This window comes from Trachemys scripta, chromosome 9 (assembly GCF_013100865.1).
Source record: "Trachemys scripta elegans isolate TJP31775 chromosome 9, CAS_Tse_1.0, whole genome shotgun sequence".
NCBI lineage: Eukaryota > Metazoa > Chordata > Testudines > Emydidae > Trachemys > Trachemys scripta.
Genome location: NC_048306.1, coordinates 66,342,359 through 66,358,321, shown reverse-complemented (window position 1 = coordinate 66,358,321; position 15,963 = coordinate 66,342,359). Strand labels below are relative to the sequence as shown.

The window sequence follows — 15,963 nt, the reverse complement described above, 5'->3', positions numbered from 1 at the left end:
TCTCTTTGCCATCTGTCATATTATGATTAAATTATTTTTTACACATCACAAAATTGGCTGAAATTTTTCAGTTTTTTCAAAAACAATTGTTTTTTCTAAAACAATTAATGAATTTTTAAAAAACATGAAAAATGTGAATGGAATTTTTTTTTTCCTGGCCTCCCTCTGTTTCCCTGTAGAGATGATTGAAATTTTTTGAATTTCTAAATGTTGATGAACTAACATAGTTTGAGAGAGAGAATTTTCAGGAAAACTTGCCAATTTTTTCCCCCATTTTTTGACTAGCTCTAAAAGTCCTATTTTAGATTGTGATCTTCTAGGAAAGTGTTGCTTCCCAATATCTTTTGGGGTCATAAAATGTAAATCCGAGACTGTTAAGCAACATGTGATCATGTCCTTCAGAGAAGGGCCTTCAATATCCTAGTCAGTTATCCACTCTCTTTCTTACTTTCTGCCTACCTTATTCCCCCTGCAGTTACTTTTGCATCAGAAACAGTATTCTTCCTTATTTCCTGTTCTCAGTTGTTGTAATGTCCATGTGCATCGTTAAGTAGTTACAGTGTTCCATCCCCCAGAAGTGGCTGCATTTCACTGGTTGGTAAAGTGTTTCTTAGGGTATAAAATCCTTTACCTAACACACAAGGGTGTTCTGAGTTATTCTTGCCAAATCTCAAGTTTTCCAAAATCATGAGTCTGACCTCAAAAAAATTATGAGGTCGGCTTTAAAATCATGTGATTTAAAACTTAATTTTTTGATGTTCCTGTTACTTTTGAGCCCGTGGAGGGAGACGCCTGCCTTAAATACATAAATAAAAATGCAGACCTGTCCATTGGCTACTAGGCAGGGGTCTCAGACTGGCTTCAGTGTAATTGGTAACAGTGGGAGCTTTCCACGAGTGAAAGATATAAGGAGATGATGGCCATCTTGACCGAGGACTGCCTTAGGCATTATTCCCATTATATGTAATGGGGAACTCCAGTGATGTTGAATACGCACAAAAGTTTGTGAGTTTGATGCTACCATCAGGAGATCACAAGAGATTTAAAAAAAAATCAATAATATTATAAAATCTGTGATAAAACCTATGATAAAATATCAAGAGTTAATTTTGGTTAATATCTGAAAAATGCTTTGTGCTCCTCACAGGGTATGGTTATTATTTAGTAACAAGTTAATTTTTCACCTTCATTAAGGGGCCAGTACAGTGAGATATGCTGCACAGTCTCTACTATCATTGTCTGCAGTGGGAGCTGGGGCACTCAGCCCATCCTGGAGACAGAGTTTTGAGATGCCCTGAAGGAATATTTTCATGTGTTATTAAGATAAGGTATTTTTGTTTTCTAGGCCCTCCGTCCGCTCCCCTGAACCTGATTTCCAATGTCAATGAGACATCAGTGAACTTGGAGTGGAGCGCCCCTCAGAACAGTGGTGGGCGCGACGACATCTCCTACAACGTGGTGTGCAAGAGATGTGGAGCTGGCGACCCCAACCGCTGTCGGTCATGTGGCAGCGGTGTGCACTTCAGCCCCCAGCAGAACGGCTTGAAAACCACCAAGGTCTCTATTACTGACCTTCTGGCCCACGCTAACTACACCTTTGAAATCTGGGCAGTGAACGGGGTGTCCAAGCAAAACCCCAGCCAGGACCAGGCTGTCTCAGTCACTGTGACGACTAACCAAGCAGGTAGGCCTCTAAACACACTCTCCTCCTCTTCCTCCCCCTTCTGCTTTTTGCAAATGCCCTCACTTCAGTTCCTGTCTTCGTAATCAAATTAATGAAGAGAACCCAAAATATATAGTGCTGGTCCGGATCCATATTTTCAGGATCATTTATATGGAGTAATGTTAATATTCAAAGGTAAGCGGTGGGCAGAAAAACAGAAGGGTTTGATTAGGACTTTTAGGTACAGCCCTGCCCTGGGCGCAGTGCAGATCTGCACCACACTGGGAAGCATTCTGCAGCAGCAGTGCCCCCTTCCCATTGCAGCACTTTATTGGTGCATGATAGTGGTCTGTCTCCAGTCTCAGATTATTGGGTAGTGCTAAGGGGGTGGAGCTACGGCCCTGCCTTCTCTCTGCATCCTGTGGGAGAGACCCTAAAAGTGGAAGTGGTTAGGATGGGAGTTACAGGGGGAGCAATCTGATTTCCCTAAGCTTTGCCCGGCACTTACAGGGGCTATTCAAGGATCAGGGGTAGTGACTCTTTGCATGCTTCTCCTACACACTATGCACCCTTACAAATGGCAAGCAGAATCTGGCCCATTGTTAAATATCTTCATAACCAAGTTACTAACAACATTTCCGTTTATCAAAACTGAAATAGTTTTTTAATATCAAATGAACCCTTCACCGTTTATGCTATTTTGTTTGCTTTTTTGCGTGTCATCCTGCCAAGACAATGAAACTTGATTTGTAAGTTTCATCTCTGTTTAGACTACACTCCATTCCACTTTTTGGTTTTGGTTCTCTTTGCTTGACTGCGGGAGAACTACAGTATTCAGTTCAGATTCTGTTTTTAAATTTTAATGTAATGAAAACTGTTTTTATTCAGACACAGACAAAATTTCAAATACAGCCTCCACGCTGGCAGTGTGTGTGCAAAATTATTTACATATGCACTTGCATTTGTACAACTCAGATCTCTAGACATCCTGCTACCAGACCCTCAGATATATGACCTGATCCAGCAAGGTGCCAAATGGCATCAACTCTCATTAAAGTGAAAGGGACCCAACACCTGTAGGAATGGGTCCGTAGTTACCATTTATGTACAGAATCATGGTTTTGTTGCACACTGTTGTATAAATATCTATCCAGTTAGAAATACACTTAATTATGCAGGCAAAATTACAAATACAATTTTCGAGTCGTGGTTCCTTTGAAAATTTGGTCCTGTCGTTTTTTTGTAGAACCTTTTAACTGATGATATTCCCTTAAATTGTGATTTCAAAATGCAAACTATTAATTTGGCCAGCACTAGAAGAAAACACAGAGAGGATCTTAGGAGGGAGCTTCAGGAGAGCATTCCATACAGAATATGAAACACCCAGGTTGAGGACTGCAACGGGATTTGTGTTTTGTGCAGTGAATGCCTAGCAGATTTTTGATTTTTTTGGCATGTGTGTGGGTTAGTGGATGCATGTATGCATGAATAATTAAGTGGGATCCCTCTACTGTGTGAAAAATTCTGCCATCTTATGATTTAATATTCAGACCGGAATCTGATTGAATATGCAAACCAGAATTGATTTTGTTTATTATCCACGGGTAACAGTTCTTCATATCAGGAGGAATGTATTTTTGCCAATATTTCTTGCCATTAGTCTATCAAATGCTTCAGGAGGCCAGGGAAAACTATGCTAGTGTGAATGAAAAGGAACTCAAAGGTGCCAGACTGCGCCCCCTGCGCTTCACATCACATTGGACATATAACGTCCTAGGATAGCCATGTGAAAAGCAAGAACTTGTGGCTCGAATCTACAAACCTTTCCTGGAGTTAATCCTTACATATGCAAACAGTCCCTTGACTTCAGTGGGACTGCTTGGTTGAGTAAAGGTTTGCAAGGTTGGGCTCTTGGGTTTTACAAGTAGTTATTCATGTAATCATTGTAAATGGGAGTCTGGAGTGCACTAAAATTCCTATGGCAGCAATTTTCTGTTGTAATATTTCATTATAAAGAGACACTGCCATGGTTAAATATATAACCATATATATATATCCATCCACAGGGCATGTTTTTGCTCTCACGCCATTTTTACACCAGTGTAACTGCCTTGATTTCACTGGAGTTACTCCCGATTTACACTAGTATAAATTAGATTAGACTCAAGCCCCTACAACGGTGGTCTCCAATGCGGTGCCCGCGGGCGCCATGGCGCCCACCGGGGCATTTATGTGTGCCCGCCTAGTGCCCAGCAGGGGAGAGAAGCCGTGGCCCTGCGCCTGCCGGGGACAGAGAACTCCGGGGCTGCAGGCTGTGGGCACCAGTGTTCTTGGTCCCAGGCAGGTGCGGGGCCACGGCTTAAGCTGGAGAGAAGCTGGGGCCCCGCGCCTGCTGGGGACAGAGTACTCCGGGGCTGCGGGCGCTGGTGTTCTCTGTCCTCGCGGCTTCTCTCCGGCTTCTCTCTTCTATCTGGATTCATATATTATGTAATATTAAATATGATGTTTTTCATATTATTTAATGTACAAACACAAAATAAGCCTTGAAAAATTGTTGGTGCCCGCCACACTCTTCTGAAAACATGAATGTGCTACTGGCCACAAAAAAGGTTGGGGACCACTGATCTACAATAAAAAAGCTGTTTTGCTAACTTTAGCTGTTAAAACTGAAAGAATTTAAAACACCTTACAAATTTTTGCTATGTATCCTAAGACATTCCAACACTTGACAGAAGAAAAAAATAGATGCACTCCATGAACGTGATTCTTTACTCACGTGAGCAGCCCTCTAGGGTAAAATCCTGAGGTCCTCACTCAAGCAAACACTCTGTGAGTGCCTATGGCCCTGAGTCTATTAAGTGAGTGAGCAGAATCTGGGGAGTGGGGCGGGCAGGGGGCTGTGTGTTAAGTGTGCAAGTATCTGCTAAGGGGATTCGTTGATTTGTTAGTGGTATAGTGGTGAGCATAGCTGCTTTCCAAGCAGTTGACATGGGTTCGATTCCCAGCCAACGCAGTAATGACTTGGGGAGAGGGATAGCTCAGTGGTTTGCACATTGGTCTGTTAACCCCCAAGGTTGTGAGTTCAATCCTTGAGGGGGCCATTTAGGGATCTGGGTTAAAAAAAAAAATAGTTGGGGGAGTGGTCCTGCTTTGAGCAGCGGGTTGGACTAGATGACCTCCTGAGGTCCCTTCCAACCCTGATATTCTATGATTTGGGTATGCCATTCTCAGAAAATGTTTCATTACTTAACTACAAAATGTGCAATTTCCTGAAATCTCAGAGTAAATTTTTAAATGTTGATATAAAAATGATCTGTATGTGTGAGCCTCTTTAGGAGGGAGCATGTGGGGGGCAGATGGAAGGCACTGGGAAATCAGTATATTTATTACTGTACGTGATATGAGCTTGAAGATAGGTACTCCAGCTACAGTAGAGGTACAGTTGAAGGGCACAGATGCTTTGTGTTTGCTTTTGCCATTTTACTCAACTCAGCTGAGACATTGAACTAGGCTATTCACTTCTGTCTATATATATTTTTTTCAGTTAGCAGCCCTTCTCAGTTTTCAAGTGCTGCAGGAAAATGTTTATATGAAAATAAACACAACTTTTGTCATTGATTTTTTTTTTTTTTTTTTTGCGGGGGGAGCGGAGGAGAGAAATATATTGAAAAATGTACTCGTCCTAGATCCTGCTTCCTTAAAAGATCCTGTTTCCTTTTAAGACTAAATTTCTGGTCTCAAACCAATTGAAAATCTCTCTTTAATGTTCAAAATAAAACTTCAACCTGGTGACATTTTAAGCATTTTGGCAGCAGAATTCAGCTCAGCTTTCTGCACATTGGTTATAAAATGATACTTTTTTTAGTACCTGGGAAACTGACACACAGGACACTTCCCCTCATTTAAACTTGGAAATATAGATATATTTTAAAGAATCAAAACATGAAATGGGATGTTGTTGAAACCTACTGGCAGTATCATTATTGCAACAAGCACAACAAATGACTGTAATCAATGTTTTTTAGCACCTGTGGCGAATTTGGCTTGCTGTCTACGTTCATGACCAAATAAAATCACAATTAGTCCATCATCTAGAAGTGAAGTGAAAGCACTTTTGGAAGAGCTGCAGGGACACCATTCTCGTACTGTGCCAAAAGAGGCTCTCTTTGACTTGGAAACTCTACCAGGAGGTTGACTGAATGACACACAAATCTCATAGCCTTATTTTTTCCCAGAGGATAATGCTGCGAAGCTGTTCAAAATTAAAAGTAAATCTCTCAATAAAGAGCTTTCATGGCAAGCAGGAAGCCTTTGTTTCATGGAGGGGGGCACAGTATAGTTTATATTTTTATTAGAATACATCCTAAGCTGTTTAGGTCTCAAACCAGACAGCCCAGTTCACTGGGAATATTCCTCGATCTGTGTGTATGGCCGCATAGCGTGGTGAGGGCAGTGTTCTGCATTGATGCTGAAGCAGTTCATGTGGAATGAGAGTCAACAGGAACAAACAAACTTCAGATGAGATTCAAACTAGAAGATCATTATGCTGCTTTCCTTCCTCCCTCCTTTTTCGGTTTCAATTTATAGGGGACAAGGCTCTCTTTTTGGTCCTTTTCTCGAAGAAATTACATGGCTGATGTTTATGAATAGACATAAACAGGTCGCCTGGTGATTTGTTTCCTTGTTAGGTTACCTTCGGCTCAGTTTCTCCTTAAGTGGACCATGGCAGTTAGATGGATACAGGATATACCAATTAGGACAGAAATACTGTATAAATAAGCAGACCTGGTCTTTTCCCTCATCACACCAGACTGTGGATGTTTTAAAAAGTGCTAGTGATCAGAGTCAAGAAAGGATCTTATGAATATCTCAGACTTTCTGTCCATCTCTGCCTTTCCTCCCTCCCTTCCCCCAGTCTGTCTAGCTGTCTATTTGCTTGTCTCAAAGATGCTTCATCTCAGAGGCAGAGAACTGTGGCAGATCATGCTCCAATCTTTCTACCTTCTCCCCTCCCCCTTCACATGCTCCCCTGGTCCCTCAGCATCATACAGAACCCTGCCGTTATTTGCCTTCCATTTTATGTAGTAACTATCTAAGCCATAGAGTTATCAGTGCTTGGGCTGGACACCTTCCACTGCAGCATGGACCCAAATGAGTTGAGTATTCCTTGGGGCCTCATTTCAGTGGTAATGATTTTATCAAACTGTGGTATCCATATCCATTCTAGATATTCAAGCTGAACGTGGGGAAGGAAGAGGCTGAGACTCTTTTTTTTTTTTTTTTGTCCTCCGTTTTCTTATTGAGGCACAATTACTAAAACAAAGAAAAATCTAAATGATCCCTTGAAAGGAGCCTTATTTAAACAACTAGAATTTTTGGAAAATCAAAGAGGTCAGGTTGGCTTGTTTGCTTCCAAATGACTCACCATCTCTACAGGATTTTATGATAGAGGAACAAATTCTTATTCCATCTTTTGGAGTAACTTCTTTCAAAGCCAGTCTTTCCTTTCAGACGTTGATTAGCATTCCACACACATTGCACCACGCAGCACAGAAAATGCATATAGGGTCCTATGTTCTGCCAGTCTGATTTAGCCTGTGCAAAAGCAAATAAGGATCCATGGATATATTGTGCCCTCAGACAGTGTACACTGCATACATTGACAACAATAGAAGTTGCATGCAGAGATCAAGAGCGTGATATGGCCCTTAGTTTGATTCCCATACTTGGAGCAAAACCTGCCAATGCCACTTAAGCTAAGGGCTTGTTAGTGTTTTCCATTTGAATACCAATGCCACTAAAACTAAGGGTCTGTCAGTGTTTCCATTTGTACCCTCCCTCCCCCCAGGTATTCATAACTCAGCCATAAAGAATTGCTCTACACCGAAATATAGAGATATATAAAGAGGTTGTTAATTTGCAGGAATTAAAAGAAGCAGCAGCAACCACATGGACACACTTAGGGCTTGCCTACAAAAACATATAGTTTCCAGCAAGCCTGGGTGTGAATCTACACTGCACTATCCTGCCATGCACCAACTGTCCATGTGGACCCTGCCAATGAGCATTAACATGCCTTAGGGCACTTTAATCTACTCCTTTTACAAAGCAAACAGTTAGTGCACGGCAGCAGAGTCCCCATGGACAGTTAGTGTATGGCAGGATTGTGCAGGGTAGATGCACATCCCTGCTTGCCACAAACTGTCACTGTTCATATAATGTTCATGTTCATATGAAAATAAAATCAACTGATTCATCAGATCTGTCTATCTAACTAATCTATCTGTCTCTGTCACTGCAGGACTTGAGCACAGCCTAACTATTTTAAAAATCGAAACCACAATAACTATCCCTTACAGGAAGAATAAACAGCCCAATTAGTTTACAGATTTTTTGTTTGCATGCCTTTTTATGTGGGGGAGTGAGTGGTAGCAGGAATGTGGGCACGAGTGTGTTGAAAATATTATTGAAAGGAAATTGAGTCAAAGGAGTTTCATTCTGAAAGTTGTGAGGGCCAAGGTTGCAGGAGTGAGCTCCAGCTCCTGTGAAAGTTCTCTGTTCTGTGCTCACAAGCCTCCACCTGTTGGCCTACAGTTCATCGTTCTAGTGGAATGTAGTTTTTCTGGAAGGTCATGGTCCCTTGAGGGAGCGGTGGTTGCACAGGTAGGGAGGGAAGGAGAGCTTTGACTATCAGGACGGGGAACTGAGTAGGACTCCTCAGTGTGTGGAATGATGTATTCATGGGATGTGGTGTGGATGACCACAACTCCTCCAAGAACTAAGAACAGCAGTCAGTAGCGTAGCTAGGGGGGGACCTGGGGGAGTGGCCGCTCCCCACTGAGCACATTCCCCAAAAGTGGCGCCTTTTTAATTTTTACACTCACCCCAGCTGCTCCGGGTCTTCGGCAATTTGGCAGCAGGTCTTCGGAGGCAAGTCTTTCAGTCTTCGGCAGCAAGACTTGGGTATTCCTTTTTTTCTTTTCTTTTTTTCTGCTGCTTCGGCGCCCTTTTTTTTTGTTTGTTTGCTCCCCCCTGCTGGTAGAACCTGGCTACGCCACTGACAGCAGGGGGGTGAATAGACAGGTTGTAGCACCTCCAGAGAAGTAACTGGAGATGCTCGCATGTACTAGTTCAAACTGGATTTTCCAGAGACCAACAGACAAAGGCCTGGTCTACACTGGGGGGCAGGAGGGGAATCGATCTAAGTTATGCAACTGCAGCTATGTGAATAACGTAGCTGAAGTCGACGTACTTAGATCTACTCACCGCAGTGTCTTCACTGCGGTGAGTTGACTGCTAGCGCTCCCCTGTCGACGCCGACTGCGTCTCTCGCGCCGGTGGAGTACTGGAGTCGACGGGAGAGTGCTCGGGGGTCAATTTATTGTGTCTAGACTAGATGCTGGATTGATCGCTGCCCGCCGATCCAGGGGTTAGTATAGACATACCCAAAGAAAGGAGTTTTAGATAAATAACCTGAGTTTAAACTGACTCAGGGTCTTCTTTCTGATCCTGCAGATGGACAGGTCTTTCTGTCCAGGAGGCGGGGGAGAGGGAGAATCTTTGCAGAGGGGTTGGAAGGACTTGACATGCACAGTCCCCATAAGACTTGATGGGTGACCTCTGGTAAACATCTAGCATGCGTGTAGGCTCTTATTGTTTTTAATGTGTTTTGTCTGTAATGCTTTCATCTTAAGAATTAATGTGCTTGCTTATAAAGAGCTGTGAGGTAAGTTCTAATTACAGGCAATTTACAAATGTTCATAGCCTCTGAGGAGAGAACAAAGCAAACACAAGTCTCTTAAGATAGTGTGACTTGCTGGGGAACTCACATTGTAGGCAAGGAACTGTGCAGCCTGGAAAGTCAGTGATCAGGAGGGAGAGACAGGTGGGGTCGCTACACTAGAAATGATCTATGAGGAGCTGGGAGCCTTGAGTGGGTTCCCTTGGTGGACCACGGAGTGGGAATGCAGGTACAGTTGCCCTGAACTGTGACAGTGTGTTGGCAAGTAGACAGGCTACTGCATATTGTATCAGGTTTTTCAAGAGGTGAATGAGTTGTGAATGATAATCAAGCCTGGAGGCAATGAATGAGTGGATTGCCATGGCTAGACCTGTGTCTGATGTGCAGTATTCTGGCCAATAGCAGATATAAGGCAGTGGGGTAATTTTTTGTTTCCATAGCTGAAGATCCAGTAGCAATGAGGTATCAGAAGGACACCCAGGACAGACCAGTTTACTAGTCACAATCAGATGCCCTCCATTTTGGGAGAAGTTAGAGAAAATGTATATATATATTTTTTAAATTTCTTTTTACCAGCATGGCCCCACCTCCTACCATCTTCCTACCACCACGACCCCACCTTTCTCTACCACCCCTTTTCCAGTTAGTTGCTCCCAATGGGCCAAAGGGATCAGGATCAGACAATCTACTGTAGGAGACTAGGATGACTGTCGTGGGTGTGGGTGTGTTACCTTCCTGCTTAGTGCTTCCTGCTCCTTGTTCCTGTTTGATTCCTGGTTCCTGCTTGCTGAACTCAGTGTTCCAGTTTCTCTTCCTGTATGTGTGTACACAGCATTGGGTGTGTGCAGTAACTCAGAGCCTGCAGCTCCAGACCTGCCATTTGGACTGTTGTTATGTTTTGTTCAGGCTATTGCTGACTCAAGTGGCTCATGGTTATTACACGTTTTTATTGACCATCTACCTGTGTGTCTTGCTTCGATTCCTTGTATTTTGGAACTGCAGTTCTGAGGCACATCAGAGCGTAATGTTATGTTGTCAAGGACTGGACCAGCAACAGAGACCTTTGCATGACCACACAAAATGGGGAGGAGGAAGTGTGTTACGTAGACTCTGTTTTGCATTGAGACAATATAGTCTCTTTAGAATGACTCTGGTCCCCAAAAGACTGAGTTAAAGTGACTTGGAGAACATCTGGGTCATGCCAGAGGCCCAGTGCATGGGACATGTGCTTCCCCCTGGCTGTTGTGCTATTGTTGTGCTGTAGGTTGTGGCAGAGCTGGCAAAGTTCCATTCCAGAATCATGAAAAGAGGGGATTGGAAATGGGAGATGTTTTATTTTATGTTAAAGGAGGTGGAGCAGCATTCCCAGTCTCCTCAGCAGAGTATCACTCCTGAACTCTGTTGGAAAGGAGATTCCAAGCTAGTGAAGGGGAGATTTGGAGAAGGGGTGACATGGTGAGAGTGGCAGATACTGAATGCTTTGCAGCACGATTTGGTAGAGATTCAAGTACATTGTATGTATTATTTTTTTTTAATCTAAACTTTTGTGAATTTTTAACACTTGGAATTCATCTATTAGGCATAAGCAACAACCTCTTTTTTTTTTAAATTGAATATGTTGATGTAGACCCTCAGCAGTGTAAATTGTCCCAGCTTTATTGAAATCAACTGAGCTATGATAATTATCACCAACTGAGAGTCTGCCCCTTTTTTCCCCCCATATTGTCTCTCTGAGAAAGTTTTGCTTTTGCTTTTGGATGTTTGAAGGCTTGTAACACATTGCGTTACCACAAAGAGTTTTAAAGCAACACAAATAATGGATTTGAGGAAACCACAGAACTTTCAAATGACTGTTGTAGGAGAGGGCCACAAAGAAATAATCCCAACACATAAAAGAAGAAATTACATGGAAGGAAAAAATAAGTGGTTAGGTAAGGAGTGCTTTGCATTTGGTTGTCTCAAATGCTTACATGTGAGATCTGTCAGTACATCAGAGATAGAGTGATGGCCAGTTGAAAATTAATTCCCAGGCACATTTAATTATGAGTGTAAAAGAGTGTATAGAAATAAGGAACTGCAGTTTTCTCGTTAACAACTCACTGTGTTCATACATAAACAGATTGCTGCTTCTACTGATGGTGTATAGGAAAGGTGTAATTATAAGTCTAAGCTTATGTGCTACCATCTTAAAAGCGAAACCAGGAAAACTATTGTTGGAGAGATTAAATTATTATTTTAAGGTAATTGCAGTTTTACACAAAGAAATAAAAATAACAACTGCCTACTTTCTGGCAAAGCCATCTGCACCACCCATTTCCATGAATTTGTATTCAAGGTGGGGAATATAAGTCCCGGTCATGGGGGGAAAGAAAAGCTTTCTAAAGAGTCTTAGTAAATAACCAGCTTCAGGGTTCAACGAACAGCTTAGACTAGTTGCATGTCAGATAGTGCCAAGAAGTAATTACAGCATTTAAATAAAAGTTGGTCACATTTTTTTAAAAGATCTGATGGTTCACTATGGGAAATGGAAGATTTTTACATGCCCTCAGCAGAAAAGATTGTTTCATCGTCAAGACTGAGCAGCACCAACCTTTATTTTTATTTACATTTATTAACATTAAGCTAGATGTATACCTCGGACCCCATTCTGATCTGTGTTATGCCAGAGCAAATTCAGAATAACTAAACGTGAGCTCAGACCCTATGGGTCTTTATTTACTACGAATTAGTTAGCTGCATATTTTCCCTTCTTGGCAATGCTTGTTCACTCTACAACTCTCTCCATTGGTATTCTAATCTGATTGATTCCCCAAAAGCACTGCGTGGAAGAGTTTTCAATTCTTTATAAAAGACAGTTTGTGGCTACCAAATGTTCAGATGGGCTTCTTATTTTTCTAGCTGTCTTCCCAACTGACTCAAGTAATTACTATCTACAGAGAGCAGCCAGAAAGACACCAGAATCCAGTCTGTAGTTGAGCAACAATAAAAGGATTCAGAGAACTTTTATCAAAGCTTCCATTAACCCCCTGCTGATGTCCTCAAACAGGATTTTTTTTCAGAGAGTGGAAACACAAAAGCTAGGCTGCACAACTGCCCCTGTGTGTCCATTCAGAGGTTTTAAATCCGCACAGTTACTAATTAAAATGCCATGCAATGTAGCACAAATAAACATAGCCTGTCTCTGAATTCCAGAGTTTCTGCAATGACTCCTGATTTGAAGAACAGGTTAGTAAATTGGCGTGGCTATGGTCAGGGTAGTTCTGTTCCATTCATATATTTAATGGTTAGTTTGTAGCTGCTGTTGAAAAAAGTGTCTCAGATCTATCCATATGCATGAAAAACACTCCCAAGGATTTCATTCTTTGATTCTTCTGTTTTTCTTTTTGCAGAGAGATTTATTGAGCCATGAGGGCCAAATAGAGCTGTAGCATGTCTACTGGACTCTGTAATCAAAGTGGTAATGTTTTGCTGGACATCATAATGCTCAGCTTTCCAGTGACATTTCCTTCACTCAGATTTGTCACTTCTGATTTGGCCCCACGTGTGAACTGGCATGAAGAGAGCCCTCTATTATTATGGCAGGACTCCAGTGCGTTCCTCCTCCCCAAACAAATCATGTAAATGCGTGTCCGCTCTTTGCATACACTTGAAGGATTTCATGGCATCTCTTTAGATTACTGTAATCTGCCTTTATTACTAAATTCAAGAGCTGGTATCTCAAAACTCTGATTTAGTAACCTACTTGGATGTTGGAGTACTTTGATTCAGGGTCTCTGAGAGTAATATTTTGTAATCTCTAGGTAACAAAAATTTACAGTGTTTTTTAGACCTTTCTCTTTTAATAATTCTAGAGAGAAGAAAAGGAAACCAAAGCCTATCTCTCTATTTTTTGTTTCAAAGATTCCCATATGGAAAAGTCTATAGAACTTAACAGAAAAAAATTATAACTGTTCTCTAGGCTTTTTGAACTATCCTATAGAATTTAATCAAAAATTATATTCCTGCTTTTGAATACTATAGGCTGGTTTACACAGAGAGAGAGAGAGAGAGAAAAGACTATAATTTTCTATTGAAGTCTATAGGTTTTAAATTTCTATTAAACCATGTTTAATTTCGATAGAACCCTTTGGTTTAATCAGGATTAAATTCTGTAAAATGTTTCCATGAAGAATTACTGCAGACTGCAAAAGTGCTAAAGTTAAATTGTAATATGTAGTGGACATAAATATCCTTTTAAAGATTCCTGAAAATTAGTGGTAAAACATTGAACATTTTAAATTAACTTTTTTATTATTTTTAATCTATCCTATCCTGTTATAGGAGCACATTAATAAATAACAGAATAAAGCAGATTTGGCTGGGTTGTTTGCAAAAGAGAGGGGTTGTACATAACTGTTGTCTAATATATGAAGCAAGTTTTGTATAACATCCATTCATTTTAGCAAACAAATAAAGGCAAGATCTGAAGACAACCCAGAACAATGACTCCTTGGGAAGACTGTGTTTGTCTAGATAACATACCACATTCTTTAAATCTGTCTTCTGAATCAGCCTCCATTTATCTTTCTTAGCATAACAGTGAATGCGGACTGAAGGGCCGTGTCTTTCCTTCTAGTTATCAAGACTTGGTGCACGCACATAAATAAGACTGTAGGTGAATTGAATATGCAAGTAGCTGCAGGCTTAACAAATATTCTTTCAGCTCCAAGAATAATTGAGGCCATGGTGATTGGTGGGATTTTGTAGGGTGCTGCAGGATTTTGTGGGTTTTCTATAGAACGTCGTAGATGATGTGCCGGGCCCTGCAGTGCATTTCTATGAGCATGTCGCACTCTGTTGCTGTTGCTGCTGCATGTGCAGAAAGTTAAAAAGGCTGCAATTACGCTAGCATTGGGAAGAAAGTAGCAAGAGAAGTGATTTGAAGAGAGTGAACCAGGCGCAAAGGGAGAGAGCTTTAGAGCTGGTGGCAAATGTGCGATTTCTCTTCAACTGGAGATCATTTTTAGAAACTGAAGAATAGCAAATGTCACAAACAGTGGAGGCTTGGCAGGGTAGGCATTGTCTTGAGTCAAATACAGAATGATCTTTACCTACTGCGGTAAATTGTTCATTTTGTGTATTCACTTTCAGATGTCACCAGTTTTCTCTGGGCATAAATAAGGATCACATTTGTGGAAATGTCTGTAAGAAAACTGAGCTGAAAAACGGGGTGGAGGGGTTGTAAGAGAAGTCGAGACTTAAAAAATGAGAAGCAGTTCACAATTTGTTAGAAAAAGAAACAATGTTGGAATCTTAGTTTTTGTATGAGGGGGACAACATTTCCCCCCATCCTTCTCATTTTTCCCTAATTCTGCCTTATGGCCTCAAAATAAAACTTGGGGCCTTCACTCTCAGAAGAAGAGAGATCTGCTTCGCATTTTAAGGAGTTCACCAAAAATGATCAGTGCTCTTCCGATCAACAGCCAGACGGGATCATTCAGAGGTCTCTTCCCTCATCTGAGGAGCATGAGGGCCAAGAAATAAAAGGTTAGGATCAGAATACAAACTGATCTGTGGTTGGCAGCCCACAGACTTCTGGGCCAAACTGAGGATCACTATTATCATTGAATTTTGTTTGCACAACCATTTGGACTCTGCAGTCTTCAGTGTTGTCTCTAGCCAGATTAAAAAGTAATTTTTAAAAAGTTGTTGTTTCCTGTTTTATTCCCCCATGTCTTCATGACTTCGCGGGATGTTAGTTTAGAACGTTGAAATAACACTAACAGTAAGTAAAAATTCCTAGCAATTATCTCACCTTCCTGACCATTTCTGTTAAGGCAGCCATCTTGATTTTTTTAAGTGCTTGCTCCATCTGGGGAGTTTGTAATTGGCACAATGGTGGTTTATTAAAATGAATAATTCAGTTGTTTTCAGCACTACACATAAAACCAAAATCAAAACAGCTAAAAGCTTACATGAATTGAAATTATGTGGCACCTGTGATCTAATCTGTTACTGATACCCTGAAGCAAGATTTTAATTCTAAGGCTGTATGTTTCAAGGCTTGAAGACTCTTCACATTTCCATCCCTCATTCTGTTTTTAACTGAATTGACTGAAGATTGCTCTTGTTTTTACAAAACTATGCAGTGTGCAGAATGAGGTTGTCTTCCTCATCTAGTCTTTGTGTGTTTTATAATTTGCTAACTACAGATTTCAGATAAAGAAAAGTGGACTTGGTTCAATTCCAGAGAAATATAGGGGAATAAAAAAGAGGTGTGTGATAGAGTCCAAGAGAATTGGGCATACCAGAGTCTAACTAGCAGCACTGCTTTCTCTGAAAGCGCAAACTCCCCTTTCATCCCTTGAGATGGTCCTTCAGGAAGAGAGATGAGGCACATGGGCAGGGCAGTGTGGCAAAGCTTGCACTGCTGGTATCTGTGCTGTAAATATTTGCAGAAGAACCAAGGGATCCATCTTCTAGTGCTGTCATACTGGCACCTTGCGCAAAGCACTACGTTACCTTTTTAAAAGTTGTGAGTATGAAAAACTGTCAAGCTTGATTCAGCGTGGAGCGTTTC

General features: G+C 41.4%; 1 protein-coding gene across 1 annotated transcript in view; it reads left to right on the top strand.

Annotated features, from left to right (window-relative positions):
* The window catches only part of EPHA4 (EPH receptor A4), a 136,677-nt gene that overhangs the window by 75,297 nt on the left and 45,417 nt on the right, over window positions 1-15,963 (top strand). The window contains exon 5 of the mRNA XM_034781093.1: window positions 1,346-1,684. Coding sequence (XP_034636984.1) covers window positions 1,346-1,684 — 339 coding nt within the window. The remainder of the gene's footprint in view (window positions 1-1,345; window positions 1,685-15,963) is intronic.